We start from the raw sequence: 16,612 nt of genomic DNA, 5'->3' as shown, positions 1-16,612 counted from the left end.
ACTACACTCCCCATCTCTCTCAAATCTCTGCCAGCTATGTCTTCAGTAATTTTTAGTCATGTTTCCTAACTAAATATCCTGTTAAAGGAGCATTTATTTTCCAACATAGACCTCCACTGTTCTATTTGGAAAAATTCAAGAACTTTCCTAACACTTACTGATGTACTGTTAGATTAGACCATGACAGATCACACTATAGATTCAAGGCTTTTAGTATTTCTTCATTTCAATATCACAATCACACAATGAGACACAAAGGTTGTAGACACATTTCTGGTAAATCATAGGTGCTAAGAAAGGAAGAAAAAAGGAAATAAAAAATACTTCACATGTTCTATGCCTTGTCCTTTTTCTTTGGAATTTGTCACTGAGAAATTTAGTACAACTTTATATAACTATCTCACATGATTTCTTGCCACATTAAAAAGGAAGTCAGGCATCCTTCTGTTTGCTAATATCTCAGGAGTGCTTCAGTAGGATTAGGGTTTAATATGGATATTGTGAAACACATACTCTATAGAAACTAGGTTGCAAAAGCCACGTTATGTCCTGCTTACTAATCATGGCTATTTGAACTAGACAAATTCCCCTTGGATATCTGTCTTTACCCTTTTTGGAGGCAATGGGTATACAATGTAACCCATAATTTAAGTCTTCTTCTTTGCTCGTGTTGTCTCAAATTCAAACCCTGCTTTAAGTTCACAAACATTGGACAACTCTACAGGATAGCCACTCTCTTAAGTGTTTAGGGAATAAAGCCTAATGAAGCGTAATTATAGTCCACGAAAAGTTGCTAGTTTGATAGATAAATATGAATTCTTCAACCAAAATTATTTTATAATGTCTACATAACACTCCATTGTTGCCACTTGAAGTATTTTTATTTGGTATCTATTTATTTATTTAACATTTACATTTTCTCTTTTAGAGAGATTTCTCATATCTTGTTCGAAGGCAGCTATACTGTTAGTTAACTATTAAGTTAACTAATTAAGCAAGTATTTTATACCACTGTAAAATGTACTTTCTGTCGATTACATGGAAACAAACAATTTTAGGTAAATACTTAGCTCTCTCGAGACTAAATATATCTCCCATTGAGGTAATGTCCATTGGATGGATATAAATAAGGCTGATTTAAACATTATAGGAGCAAAAGGTAGATAGCCTTTTGGGGGGCAGGGGGTAGAAAGGCAGATGGCAAGATTTAAGTGCTTCCTGAGCTAATGAAATTGGAAAATTTTGTAACCGGTTGTGAAACAACAATAGACCTCTAAAAATAACTGGGAATAAAGAATAGACTATTTGGCAGAATCTCCATAAAATGTGAATGATTATTTTTTCTCATATCTCAAAGGAAACAATTGTAATACTGTAATGTAGCTTGTTGAATGAACTTCAGCATCCAAAAAACATATTAAAACCTTCCTAATTTGATTGCTATAAATGTAACTAGAATTCCAAATCAAATTAATTACCCTGGTTGCTTTACTCATGAGAGAGTAGAATCCAAAATCTACTAACAGAAGGTTAAACTGGTGTCAATATTAATTTAAACTTTATATTTTTGTGTTTAGTTTTGCTTTAGCATTTTCATTTCTTCCTATTTTCTTTCTTTCCGTTTTTTGATTTAAACAGACTGCTGTTTAACCTATTAATATTTATATTGGTGAGAGATCAGTAAAATAGCCCATATTTTTTTCTTCACGTTATACCTTACAAAATTTTGTAAACTCTTTTAAACAATGTTATATTTTCATTTTTGTGGGATACCATAATTTTTCTTGATTCTATTATATTTTATATAGATAGAGATTTTTATAGGTTTTTCTGACTCAGTATCAAATTTATAGTAATGTTGGTGCTCCACCTGGTGGTAAACACTAAGCATTTTACTTTTCTCTTTTCCTTAACGTTAAAAAATCGGGAGAGAGAACTTTATATCCTGACTTTAAACGTGTGTAAAAGTACCTGGAAGGGAATCTACTAAAAATTTACTAAGTATAAGTTGAATATTAGTCTGTAGTAAACTATACTTAAATCCATTATAGATTAAATATATGTACATATATTTAATACATAGATATAAATATATATATATACACTTATCATTTTACAAGTAATTTTTAGTTTAATGATTTATAGTTATTGAGGAAATAGTTCATCTATTATTATATTCATCTACATATATGTTTTATATTTTTGTATGTTAGGACACATAGCCTTATTTTTCTATAAATATCTAAATATCTGTCTTCTATGTATCTATCTATCATCTCTCTATGTATCTTTTTAATCTATGTCTTGTATCTGGATTCTTTTGCATTAGTATCAGTTTATTTCATGAGTATTCCCACCTTCACATTTGATAGTGGTTACACTTATATGGTGCTAGTATGTAAAATATTTCTTCACAGTAATTTTAATTTAACACTTTCTACTATTTATAATGACCAATTGAAATTCTACAACAGAATCTATTGAAGTGAAAAGTGAAATTATTACTCCTAATTATAATCTTTAACTGGACAGCAAATTGCCTTTCAATTTTGCACTATTATGTTTTAGAGTTGATTTGTTTTCTGTAGACTATATTTTCAAGGCTGGTAATCTTATTATGTACTTTACTAACTCCACTGTATACAAAAATTATATATATCTTATCAGGCATTTTCCATCTGAAAGTTCCTGAGTCTTCCCCTATTGGCTCAGCTATTGGAAGAATAAGAGCTGTGGACCCTGATTTTGGACAAAATGCAGAAATTGAATACAGTATTGTTCCAGGAGATGGGGGAAATTTGTTTGACATCGTCACAGATGAGAACACACAAGAAGGAGTCCTCAAATTGAAAAAGGTACATAGGCACGTTTTTCAAAGTAGATTACCCAATAAAAATTAATGAACAGAAAGACTAAAACTTGAAAATGACAGTAATTTTAATTTTCCTTCAATGAGCAATATTTCAAATTAAAAAGAGACCAGGTGACTGTGAAGTATTCACTCCCAGAGACACTTTTATTTTGTGATTCACCAGGTATATATTTTATGTTGAAAAAATTAGGCCTATTAATTTGCTTAAATCCTTAAAAAATTCTTACCAGAGTCTAATTTTAATTTATTTTTTAACATTATCAACTCAGATGAAAAGGTTAATTTAAAAATAAGATCTAGAAGTAAACTCTATGCACACCAGTCTTGCCCCTTTTATTACTTTTCTGAGAATATAAATATCTAATTCACTCATTGTTTGTGAGCCTGGACCTCAGACTGGAGGAATTCTGATATGGGCGAGCGCTGCTACTGGCAAGTGGACGAAATGAGAAGGGGTAGGGCTGGGTTTGAGGGGCTATGACAAGGGAAGTGAACAGAAACATTAACGAGAAGGAAGGAGAGGACAAAAAGGTGGAATGCGGTGGGAAGCCCTTGAGTAATGTTAAATTGCTTTATATAAAAGAGGATGGAGAGCAAAATTCAAAATATTGGAAATGAATCCTTATCTCAGTATACGTAGATTGTTTTTTGTCAGGTAGGGGCATGAAGAAGGAGAATGTAAATGTGAGAAAGAGAAAAATCATGACTGTATTTGGGGTGTGTAGATTATTTCTATAACAATGAGGTAAATTATAGGAATTTCCAATAATACAGTGCAGGCAAAATGTGAACTTCATTTAATTTAGTACAGTTTTCCCCTCTCCCTATTATAGCAAAGTGCACTCTATTTATCCCCAAAGGTGGTACACCATACACATTTAATATTAATACTTGTGATTATTTTAACCTGCAAGAAGTATTTTTACCTTCAGTCCCATTAATCATGCTGCTGTTTCCATATTTGTTCAGGAACTCTGAATTTTATCAAAGAAACAACATATGTGGTAATAAAAATAATCCTGAAAAGAAACAGTTTTCATATAGATGATTTATCATCTTTTAATTCCTACTATTGCAAGAAAACTGTGCTTTGTCTAGAAATTAATTTAATTACATGGTTCCATTCAGCAAAATTTTTCATTTATGTTAAATTTTCAGAGTATACCTAGAAAAAAAAATCTGTGTCATATTTTTATTCCATTATTATTTTGCTGTGGTTTTGCTTGTTTTTCTTTTTTCTATTCAGTAACAAATCCCTTAAACTCTTGTCACAATTTTTTAAAATGATCTCAATATTATAACAATGCTTAAAAGGTATAAAGATATTAATTCATATTAAACAAATATAAATTCTCTTAGTAATATGAGAAATAATAGAAAATATTTTATATCAATGATTCATAAAACTTCAGTTTGAAATTAAATATATTTACAAAATTGAGGTACAAAAGAGTTACATTGTATATAATATATATATTTATATTAATTCATATTTACAGAGATACAATGAATGTATTTTATATTAACACATAGGATTTTATATTTTGTATTGATTTACACTTATTTACCATCTATGCCAATAAATAATCAACGTCAATCTGGGAAAATGGATGACATTCTTTTTTACTTTTTAACACAATTGAAAAGGAAGTAGTGTGCTAACTATAGACCTTTCTATTACTATGTCAAAGTGGATTACTCATTGAAAGTAATGACTTAGTTATATAAATCAACTTTTTGTAAATACTTATTATGCATAATCACTAAAGCAAGAAGAATATATCTCCTGCCTTTTTAGTGTATGGAGATGTCATAAAGAGTGAAAGATTATTATTTATTTTGTATTCATTTTTTTTATTTTTTTGAAAATTTTCTAGTTTTTAACTAGATTAAAAGTGAGATTTGTGAAATTATAGCATACCTTTATTAAAATGGATTTACATAATGTATAAAATAGTCTGGAAAGTATATCTCGAAGTAAATATATATATATATATATGTATGTTTATAAATGCAAATATTTTTCCACTTGCAGTGAGTAAATAACCATTGCCCATTTTGCTGGCATAAAATTTGTTATCTAAATAAAGCTCAGGGCCTATAACTAAAATTCACTCCTTCATTCACCGAACATTGATATGACAACCACTAAATCCTAACCCATTCTGGACTCTGGGGGGCAGTGAAGGAAACAGACACATTCCCTTCTGCTCAGGCAGGTACTGTTCAACTGGTGAAGTTAGACAACAAGTAAATTCAGTGTTAAATTTAAGTTTGAAAAACACAAAGCAGGGTAAAAATAAGCAATTTAGAGGGTGGTGGCTATCCTACAGTGAGGTAGTCGGAAAAGACTTCTCTGTTAGGATGAAATTTCAGCAGAGACCTGAAGGAAGCAAAAGACGAGCTATATGGTATCTGAGTGATGTGTGTTCCAGAAAGATTGAGCAGCAATTGCAAAATCCCTGAAATAGGAGTGTACCGGTCAAGGGGGCCGGTGGGACTGAGTACAGTGAATGGAGGGGCCCATAGCTGGAGATGAGGTCAAATATGCCGACAGATGTCCCATCATTGAGATCCTTGCAGGCCAGGCAAAGGACTTGAACTAAATCATGATACGAGAAGACCGTGGCAAATTTCTATCTAAATTACCATTACCCTTGGTAAAGCCAGGATATGCTGACTTTTCTGAGGCGAATAATGACGAGGGAGTAAGGACAGAAATAGACCAGTTAAGAGACTAGAGAATTAATCCAGGAAACCAATGATGGAGAAATGGTCCCTGATCTTTATAGCAATGAAAATTGTGAGAAATGGTGAGATTCTGGCTAGATTTTAAAGGAACGGCCCAAGCATATTTTTATAAATATTCTTAACGTCGGGTAAATTACATCGAACATTTGAATAGATTTGTTTTTGGCATTCTAATTTGTTTTACTCTCTAAATAAGGAGACACCAGAGGCAATCCATACCAGCTAACCTCTTATTCTGTTGGAAAAGAAAATTGCAACATACAGACTACATTTATAAATATTTAAAAAATAACTCAGGGGAACATTTTTGTAAAAAAAATTTTGAAATTATCTATTTATCTATCTACCTACCTACCTATCTACATATCTGGTGTATGTATTATTTTGAGTAAATGTGTGTGCGTGTGTGTGTGTGTGTGTGCATTTGCTCACATACATATACAGATATATGACTTGAATAAATATGGCAGTATGTTTTTCTAAAAATAAAACAATGAAGAAATATTCTGTTCAATAAAGCCCATGAAAAACTCAAAATTAATTTAAATAATGTAAATTCTGTATTTTTTATTGAGGTATAATTGACACACAAAATTATATTCGTTTCAGGTGCAACATAATAATTCGAAATTTTATATATTGCAAAAGATCACCACAATAAGTCTAGTTAACATCCATCACCACACATAGTTACAAATCTTTTCTTGTGATGAGAATTTCTAAGATTTACTCTTTTTGCAACATTCAGATATGCAATACAGTATTATTAACTTGTAGTCCCCTTATAGTACCTTACATCCCCATGACTTATTTACTTTACAACTGTAAGTTTGTACCTGTTGACTCTCTTCACTCATTTCCCAACCCCCACTTCTGGCAACCACCAATCTATTCTCTGTAATCTATAAGCCTGTTTTTTTCTTGATATTTTTTAAAAAAAATTTTTGTCTTTTGTTTTAGATTTCATATATAAATGAAATCATATGATATTTGTCTTTCCCTGTCTGACTTATTTCACTTAGCATAATGCCTTCATGGTCAATCCATGTTGTCATAAGTGGCAAGATTTTATTCTGTATCTCTATATCTCTAGGTTCCACATCCAAGGATTCAATCAACTGTGGATGGAAAATTTTGGGGAAAAAAAATTTCAGAAAGTTCCAAAAGGCAAAACTTGAAGTTGCTGCACACTGGCAACTATTTACGTAGCATTTACTTGTATTAGATATTACAAGTAATCTAGAGAATATTTAAAATATATAGATGGCTGTGCATAGGTTATATGCAAATACCACTTCATTTTATATAAGGAATCTGAGCATGCTTGGATTTTGGTATCTGCAGGGATCCTGGAGCCAATCTCCCATGGATACCAAAGGATGACTGTATATACCACATTTTCTTTATCCATTCATCTCTCAACGGACATTTGGGTTATTTCCATATCTTGGCTATTGTAAATAATACTGCAACGAACATGGGGTTGCATATGCCTTTTTAAGTTAGTGTTTTTTTGTTTGCTTTCGATAAATACCCAGAAATGAAATTGCTGGATCATACAGCAGTTCTATTTTTAACTTTCTGAGGAAACTCCGTACTGTTTTTCACAATAGCTACACCAATTTATACTTCCTCCAACAATACACAAAGATTCCTTTTTCCTCACATCCTCTCCAACACTCATTTTTTTGTCTTTTTGATAATAGCCAATGTAGCATATATGAGGTGATGTCTCATTGTGGTTTTGATTAACATTTCTCTGATGATTAGTGATGTTGAGTATCTTTTCATGTACCTGTTGGCCTACAGTTCTTTAGATTGTTTTGAGTGAACACTGTATTATAGGGCTATTTATGCATATGTTCAGAGAGTTCTCAGAAGACTTTATCTTGAACTTATTCAGAGTCCCAGAAGAAGTAGATGTAAAATCATAAATATGTATGTAAATATCAACAGCAGTATTTTGGTTCCATAATGATCTTAAAATTACTCTTTGGAAACTTCTCCCTGCAATATCTCAGCATAGAATTGCAATGAAGAGTTTTGATGTAAAACCAAATTCATATAGAAATTATGTTTTTAAGTATATTACATGCATCTAGAAAGTCTAAAAATATATACTCTACATTTGAATATGTATCTGTTTTTGAATATAATGATATTTTTTGTTTTCGGAGCGTTTTTCTTTTTTAAGCTCATTTAAAAAATAAATGAAAATGCTTAATATTCTCTGAAGAACATATTCTCTTTATAGATTTATTTCCAAAATTTTTATTTACTTTCCCTTTACCATTTCCCCCCTCTCTCTTCTTTCTCCATGGAGGGAGGGTGTACATAGATAAAAATGATGGTTATGTTTGTATGAGCTGAGAAGAATGAAAAAAAAGCATTTTTATTTTATTTCTTTTAAACCTCAACTTGGATTCGGTTTATGAACACTGTGACAGAATGCCATTTCACTGTGTCACTTTGAATTCAGAATAACATTATGCAACTTTATATATCTCTACAAGGCACAAGATATTGTTTTTTTTTTTAAAGAAACAAACTATTCTTACTTTATACTTACGTCCTATTGCACTGAGGAAAGAATGAACAAATAAAAAGTGCCCTATATGTTGTTTAGTATTATAGCAATAGAAACAATAACAAAATCAGGGTAATATAAGTTAAAAAAAATTTTTGTCACATCTAAAAATTAGGCGATAGGTTACATTTAAAATAAGAGAATAAGGTATTTTAAATTCAGCAGTTTCATTCTTACATGAAAAGCTAAATGAAATACATTTTTAGTCAGTAGTTTTTATTTCCTGCTGGATAAGTGAGAATAAATATATACTTATTGGATATAAATATAAAGTTACATGAGTTAAAAACATTCAAGAATGGAAAATACATGTTTATTTATAGGCACGCTGTGGTTTTCTTGTTACTGATTAAGAAATTTAGGCAATTAAATAGTGGGATGAATATTTAAATTGTACAAAAGAACAATTTTAATGTCTTGAATAATTTCTAAGCCAGTTCTGTACTATTTCTACAAAATATCTATCTGGAACTAACAAGTAATGATAACATCTATTTAAAATAAAGAATGATAAAGTGATTTCCTATTTATTTTAAAATAAGTAAAACTTTTTTGGAATTCAAAAAATCCTTACTATTTTGCTGTTACTTGGCAATATTATTTCATTTCAAATAACCATGACTGTGATCACAGTGAATCCAAGGTGAATTATTTTCTTTTTCCTTAAAAACAGAAGAGATAAAATATTTTATTCTTCACCAGAATTTTAAATAAATAGGCTAAACTCTCAACTGGTCTCATTGGACAATTTTATTTATGTCCCATTAGTCACTAAAACTCACTTTCTTTTTGACATCTCAAATGGCAGGGGAATGAATTCACATCAAATTATTTGGTAGCATAGCACCATCATGTGGTTAACTTTTGAATAACTCTTAGAAAAAATAAAAATAAAATTAGGAATACCTTGTTTTATATAACCAAGCATACACCTCAATTTATTGTTCAAAATATTCCTGTTTTTGCCATACAAACATGAAAATTTCAAAGAAAAATACGTGATGTTTGTTTCTGTAAATATTATGCTCCTGTTTTTGTAAATATTTATCTTCATCTTCTTTTTAAACATCTCACTTCCCTAGTCTCATCAACTCTCAACTAGCCCCCGAGTTGACATAACCAATGAACATTGTTTACTGCCTTGTAGACATTTCTAACTTGTGTGTGTTAGTCTTTTCACACTCAAAATGTCCAAAGCTGAATTCCTTGTCTTCTCCCAACCAAAGTGTGCCTGCTTACATTTTCTCCTTCCTGGATAAGGCTCTACTTCCTCTCCAGTTCCTTAAAGCAGAAATCTAAGCTTATTCTTATGCTGCTTCCATTACCATGAACTCCCCTTTCCGAATAGGACGGGAAGCCTGATCACTGATTCCTTCTGAACTTGGATTAAAATTTCCCTCTTTCTCCTCTTCATTGGTTGACTTACAACCATCCTTGTTACTCTTTTCCACCACTGCAATGGCTATTTTCTGAGCCACACACCTTATGTTCATCCATTTACTTAATGAGTGAATGGTTGAAACCTAAATCTGTTTATTTTACTCGCACTCCTAATCTGTTTCTGACTCCTATTACTAGTAAGATAAAGAGCAAATAGTATATTTTCTATTATCATCTCCTTTATACACACACACACACACACACACACCCATACGCGCACACACATTCACCTGCTACATTCCAACCACACCAAACTCATTGCAATTTCTACGGAAGATGCTGTGCTATTCTTCCTTCTGCATAGAAAGCACCACCCTACATGAGCCCTTCTATTAATTTTTTCCTGTTCTTTAACATGGCTGTCACTCATGTCCCTCACCAAAGAATTCCATGAGTTCCTCAGGGAAAGTTGATCCCTCCTTACTTTCTTCCCCAAATGTTACCATTTCTGTCCAAGCACCTATGACACTTAAAGGTGCTCAAATTCTAAATATATCTGATTCTTTCTACTATAGTTTAAGCCCCAAAAGACACTTTGTCATATCTATGTCTGTGTCGCCATGATAAAGGAAATGCTTACAATATACAGGGTGCTTAAATTTCTTTAAAAAAAAATCTCATGTTGGTTTATTGTTATAATTTCAGATGCAATACTTTTCTTAGTATTCACATACCATGCAGAGTTCAACATGTTTTTAAACTATTTAGAAAAATATTGCTCTACTGATTATATAAATGAGAAATATGAAGCTCATTGGAGAAAAGTAAATTTTTCAAGACTACACAACTTGCAGTAAATTATAGAACATATTTGAAAAGCATATACTTTCAACTATTGTGAAGAACAATATATATAGTAGAGGTAAAATGTGAGAGTGGACATTCAAGAAGTTAAAAAGAATTCCCCCTCCCCCAATGGTCATGACTTACACTGCATGTGCCTATTAAAACATACATCTTGCTTAGGCATTTGTAACAGTTGATGAAATCTTTTCTTTCTTAGGGAAAATATCACCACAAGCCCTCAAGTAAAATCACTAGATGCTCTTCCAATTCTTTTTTATTTTGTTTTATCTTAGTTACTGAATTTGTTCCAAAAATTATTGTCACTGAAATATGGCTTAGAAACGATGCCATGATTCTTTTTTTTTTTGTGGTACGTGGGCCTCTCACTGTTGTGGCCTCTCCCATTGCGGAGCGCAGGCTCCGGACGCGCAGGCTCAGCGGCCATGGCTCACGGGCCCAGCTGCTCTGCGGCATGTGGGATCTTCCCGGACCGGGTCACAAACCCGTGTCCCCTGCATCGGCAGGCGGATTCTCAACCACTGCGCCACCAGGGAAGCCCGATGCCGTGATTCTTAAGTTAATTCATTAAAATTATCAAAAATTTGTAGTTCTGCACAAAAACCTAGAGTTGATAACTTGCCCACAGAAAAATTAAATTCATTTCTAGTAAATAGTTCTGTAAAAAATTTTTTAGAGATAAGATATATTAATTATATGTTTCTTCATTTTAATATTTTTACCTGACAGACATTTTTTGTCTGGTAATTCTATTGTTCTTTTAAGCTTTTAAAATTTTAGAACTGAAATACTGTTAAAATTTGTCAAAACTAAAATCTACATTTTAAAAATGGCCACATTTTACTGTTTCCCCTTTATGATAGGGGCATTCTCATCTGATAATCTGACAACTTTTATCCATCAAATAACTGATTTTCCTTTATTTATTTGGTTGTGCTAGGTCTTAGTTGCGGCTCATCATCTCCTTAGATGCAGCACGTGGGCTCCTTAGTTGCAGCATGCAAACTCTTAGTGGCAGCATGCATGTGGTCTAGTTCCCTGACCAGGGATTGAACCTGGACCCCCTGCATTGGGAGCACGGAGTCTTAATCACTGCGCCAACAGGGAAGTCCCTCCATTTCTTTACAGTTTAGGTTTCTTACCGTACAACTCCCTACAATATTAATTGTTTCCTGAAAATTCTGGTTTCACTAACCTTACTTTATCGAAACATCCTGAGGAGAAAGGAACTACTCAAGTAAATTCTATTTAATCAATATTTTCTTACTTTTCTGGAAAGGTTCATAAAATTGAATGCACCTCAAGCAGTACCCCAAAGTTTTCTATTCATTGTGCGAGAGCTAAATTAGTTCCACTTCATAATAATGGATTTCTGTTATGGAATATGATTCATTTCCTAACAATAATAAAAAATCCTGTTTTTTCTATACTTGTTTCAAATAATAGGATTTTTGTTGATTGCAAAGTTAGATGAATTTCATTCCGCAGCGCCATCCCACTCCACCCCCTCCACAAAGAGTGGAGGGTAGTCTGTCAGATGAGTCGGAAAAAGTCAACTCTAGAGAGATTGGTATTGATTTTTTTTTTTTCTCTTTCTGAGCTATCCAGTTTTATACAATGGCATTGCCTAAGGGCCAGGCTCACGAGGAGGCAAGGTCCTCTAGGATATTATTTTGGCATTTCTCCTACAATTTTCTTCAGCTGTTTGATCACTGCAGGAGATAAGTTTTCAGTCATAAAAGACGATCTGTATGTACAGAAAGTTTCTTTCATCTCACTCTTTATCACCCTGCCCACTAAATATTTGTCTGCTGTGACAGGTCAGGAGTTCTTAAAAGTCATAGATTATGTCTAATCTCCTAAAACAAAATGTAGAAAAGGTTTTGGAATTCTCCCTTCATTGCTGGGTTTGAAATGGACTCCAAAGTGGGGAGTCAAGTCGATCTGATAGCGGTGACATGTTAATTAAATAGGTAAATAAAATTGAGATCTTGTCTAGAAAGAATTTGCCTAATCCTACAGACAATCAGAAGCATTCCGATGTCTAGGAGAAGTAGAGAGGGAAAGGAAGAACAATTGGTACTAATTTCTACATTTTAAGAGAAATTAATTCTGGGCCAAAGAAGGGGTAAGTATCAGCCAGGGCAGCTCAAATAGTCTTCTAGGCAAAAGGACCCGAGGTGATAAAGTCAAAATCGTCTTACACTAGAAGTTAGGGGTAACTATGATAAAAAAAATTATATTGTTTAACATTCATCGAGCATTTAGAGTTTATAAAACACGAAGTATATTTCTATATGTTCTTTAACTTAAACTAGCTTGTAGAGCTTATAAATTATACATCACTCAGGTATCTCTTATGGCATCTGATTTCTCTTGAATCCATCAAATGATGGGGAACTTACTACTTCTTCAAACAACTCAGTCATTAAACAAGATGGCAAACCTTATTTATCTTTGCCTCTTTCTGTCCTCCTGGAATGTATCCCAGGTCTTACCACCATGTAGGCAATCAACACTTTTTAAAATTAATTTAGTTTTGAACTGTTTCATTTGTTAGAGATTTCTTCTTTTTTTAGCTTAAAGTTGCCATGTTTAATAATTTAAATTATTGTTAATTCCCCATTGAGAGACTTATAGAATAACCCTAACTGATATTTAATATTTGAAAAGGTTTATCCTTTTTTGTCTCTGTCTTCTTCATTCCAGAATAAACATTCCCAGTAATTGTAACAGTTTTGCATTTTTGGTTTGAATAATATTTTGTTACCCTATTCTGGCAATTGGTTGTCTTTTCTCGAGCCTGATCCTTTAACAAAACACTGTAGTCAAACTGTGGGCTGATCAAAACAGTAGCATCATCATCTCTTTTTCCAAATATTATGTTTCTATCTGTTTAATTAACAGATAGAAAGCCCCAATATCAACCAAAACATATTAGCCAATAACTTTACTTATATTGCTTTAAGACAAATGAAGTCTTAGCAAGAAGACAGAAATTGAACAAAATCAGTATTATATGTAAACAAGTAAGAGCTGAATAAATAAAAATATAAAAACTAAAAGAAATCATTGAGTCCAAGGCAAAGAAATACATGAATAAAAATTGGACGAATTAAACAAAATAAGGGGAATGAGTATAGGGAAGATAAAGATAGATCCCCCTGAGTGAAAATTACTGTGAAAGAGACTTAATGTCAACTCCAAGAAGTGTTACTGTTTGCTATAATAAACTTATAGATTTGTGAGTTTTTAAGGATTTCACAGTGATTTTCTTTCTTTTCTTTTCCCTTCTTTACAGGGAACATATAAAACAGCAATCTTGTCCTTAAAAGAGAGAAATATACCCACTTTATTTCCCCCAGGTGTACTGAGGCAAAAAAGAGATGTGTTGACCCAGCAATTAGCGCATCGTGGGAGTCATACCAGAGGGAATTAATTTAGCAAACAGAGACTTCTAAAGGTCCCAGAAAATCACTATGCTAATTAACCATGTTAATGTTAATTTCATGTCTTAGTTTGTCATAGGTGGTTAGAAGTCACAGCCAGTGACCTTAAAGTTTTCATTTTAATAAAGCACTACAGTAACATCATATTTCTATAATATGATATTTCCAGTTATTGGGAACATAAAACTAATATTCAGAAAAAGGTAAATATAAGCAGTGTAAAGTGAAAAATCAAGGATCAGTGACTCCAAGGACAAATTACATCCAAATATTTTGTCTCATGTTGTTCTTTAATCCTGTATGTTCAAAGCCTTAATTCTTGGTCATATATCCCGGTCATGCATTACTATGCCTACTAATTCTATCTGTAATGCTGACCACAGAAAGGATCAAAACTCTGGATATAGTCCTTGGCAGCAAAAATACCTAGACATTCAAAAGTATTCAATAGAAAAGGATATTATTGTCAAAATAATAAAAATTGTCCAAGAAGAAAACATAGTTTGTTACACCAAATTTTTAGCTGGAATCTAAAAGTATCATTTCAATTTTGTTGTCTTTTTAATTACTGCTTAATTCCACCAGATGTCAGTACTGGATAAGAGCATCCTTAATAGGTACGTGATCTGCAGTTGTAACCACTCACGTGAAAGGAATAAGCCCTATCTAGTGCATATGTGTGCATATGTCATTTTAATGTATGCCTCTGATGACATTTACAAGTTACCCAGACACTTCTACAACTGGTCGACTCTTTTCTTAAAATGTTTAACTTGTACTTCCCTTACCCACTAATTATTAAAGGAAAACGACCATTTGATATTAACTTGCAAAGTACTCTGTCTACCATCGTTGCCACATCCTATACGAATGTATCTCCTCACTTTTGATTTGTCCTCGCTACAGCCGTTGGATTTTGAAACAAAGAAGGCTTATACTTTTAAAGTAGAGGCCTCCAACCTGCACCTTGACCACCGCTTTCACTCTGCGGGCCCTTTTAAGGACACTGCCACAGTCAAGATCAGCGTGCTGGATGTGGACGAGCCGCCGGTTTTCAGCAAGCCCCTCTACACCATGGAGGTTTACGAAGACACTCCAGTTGGGACCATCATTGGCGCCGTGACTGCCCAAGACCTCGATGTCGGCAGCAGTGCCGTAAGGTAAGAAAAAGAAACGTTTTCTTTTCTGTGTCAGAAAGAGAAAGAAAATAAAACAACACTCTGACCAGGCTTGCATGAATTATTTAGAGAATACAGTGCTTGAAAATGGAACCACTTTACATAGTAAGTATAAGAATAGAAGAAAAAACACAGGATTTGAACAAAAACATCTGATGTCAATCCGTAACAGGGTTTAGTAGTGACCTGATGTTGGGCTTGTCACTCATGCTGGTCAACCTCAATTTTTTTATCCACAAAAGGGATTTAATAGTAAGCCTAAAAAGATGGTTGTCATGAATAATGATATTAAGATACTTTCACAGTGCCTGAAATATCATAGATATATAATGCATTTTTCAATTATTCTAAAATCTCTGTCTCTTACCCAAACTTAGTGCTTGAAAAAGATTGTTTAACCATTTTAAATTTGCAGCTCATTTTTTCACTGTGGCAGTTGTATATGCTGATGGAAGCACAATTAGAGTCAGTCTTAAGGTAAGAGGCATTGTGGAGTTGCTCAAAGCCCAGACTTGGCAAGGAGTTCCTTACTGGCATAAGGCTGCTTGGTAGTGAGTCAACAAAGCAATCGATGGAATAAGAAAGAGTAAGAAAATACACCCCCCCCAAAAAAAAATATGCCACTTGCATTGCTGAAACATGGTGGGATTCCCTTTTCCTCCGTTATAAATCGATCCTACAACGTATTTTGAGACTTGTTCTGATTCAACTTTGCTTCCTCTGTATGCTTAATCCCTGCCAGGTGCCCACGTGCCTACAAGAACTGGGGGGGGGGGGGGAGGAAGAAATGAACATACGTACAAAACAGGAACAGACTCACAGACGTTGCGGTTGCCGATGGGGAGGGGTTGTGGGGGAGGTAAGGACTGGGATCTGGGTTTAGCAGGTGCAAACTAAAAGGAGAGAGAGAGAAACGTGTGATTCGTTCCGAATCTTTTAACTCTAAAGGGTTGAAGCTTATAGTATGCAAAATCCAAACCAAAGAACACATTAAGTAGGCTTTTAAAGCAAAACACCACTCTGTCGACACAGGAGAAATACATAGGCATATATCGCACAAGATTTTAAGCCATGGGATAATTAATGGTAAAAAAAAAAAAAAAAAAAAAAAAAGCATCATCCTTTCAGCGGTAGCCTCAACACATTCACAGCATAGAGAAAAATTTCAGGATATGGCTTGAGAGCATGAAAGCTCTGCTCTTTGTATTTGTCTGAATCCACCCCCCAAAATCACCTGAACACTTTCCTTCTTGAAGCATGTCTGTGATCAAGAGAACTGAAAAAGCACATTTGTCTCGGGAAAGGGAAGAGAAAGAGCCATTACTGAGTGCCCCTACACTTCAGGTTGAATGCTGGCGCATTTCCTCATTGGGTTCAAGTTGTTCTACATGCTCATATTACAGCATGATTCACTGTCAGTTAAACTCCAGAGAAGTCTATTTATTACCAGTGTTCACAGGGGCATTCTCAAGAACCTGCTACGTTAGTAGTTGTTATACATTAATCTGTCATCATTCATCAATCTTGTTCT

General features: G+C 33.4%; 1 protein-coding gene across 8 annotated transcripts in view; it reads left to right on the top strand.

Annotated features, from left to right (window-relative positions):
- The window catches only part of CDH12 (cadherin 12), a 1,002,553-nt gene that overhangs the window by 938,699 nt on the left and 47,242 nt on the right, over positions 1 to 16,612 (top strand). For all 8 annotated transcript variants that reach the window (XM_067030826.1, XM_067030820.1, XM_067030821.1 and 5 more), the window contains 2 exons: positions 2,668 to 2,855; positions 14,810 to 15,063. In XM_067030826.1, the coding sequence (XP_066886927.1) occupies positions 2,668 to 2,855; positions 14,810 to 15,063 (442 nt within the window). The remainder of the gene's footprint in view (positions 1 to 2,667; positions 2,856 to 14,809; positions 15,064 to 16,612) is intronic.

Source organism: Kogia breviceps, chromosome 4 (genome assembly GCF_026419965.1).
Source record: "Kogia breviceps isolate mKogBre1 chromosome 4, mKogBre1 haplotype 1, whole genome shotgun sequence".
In the NCBI taxonomy this organism is placed as follows: Eukaryota; Metazoa; Chordata; class Mammalia; order Artiodactyla; family Physeteridae; genus Kogia; species Kogia breviceps.
This window is presented reverse-complemented; position numbering and strand designations above follow the sequence as displayed.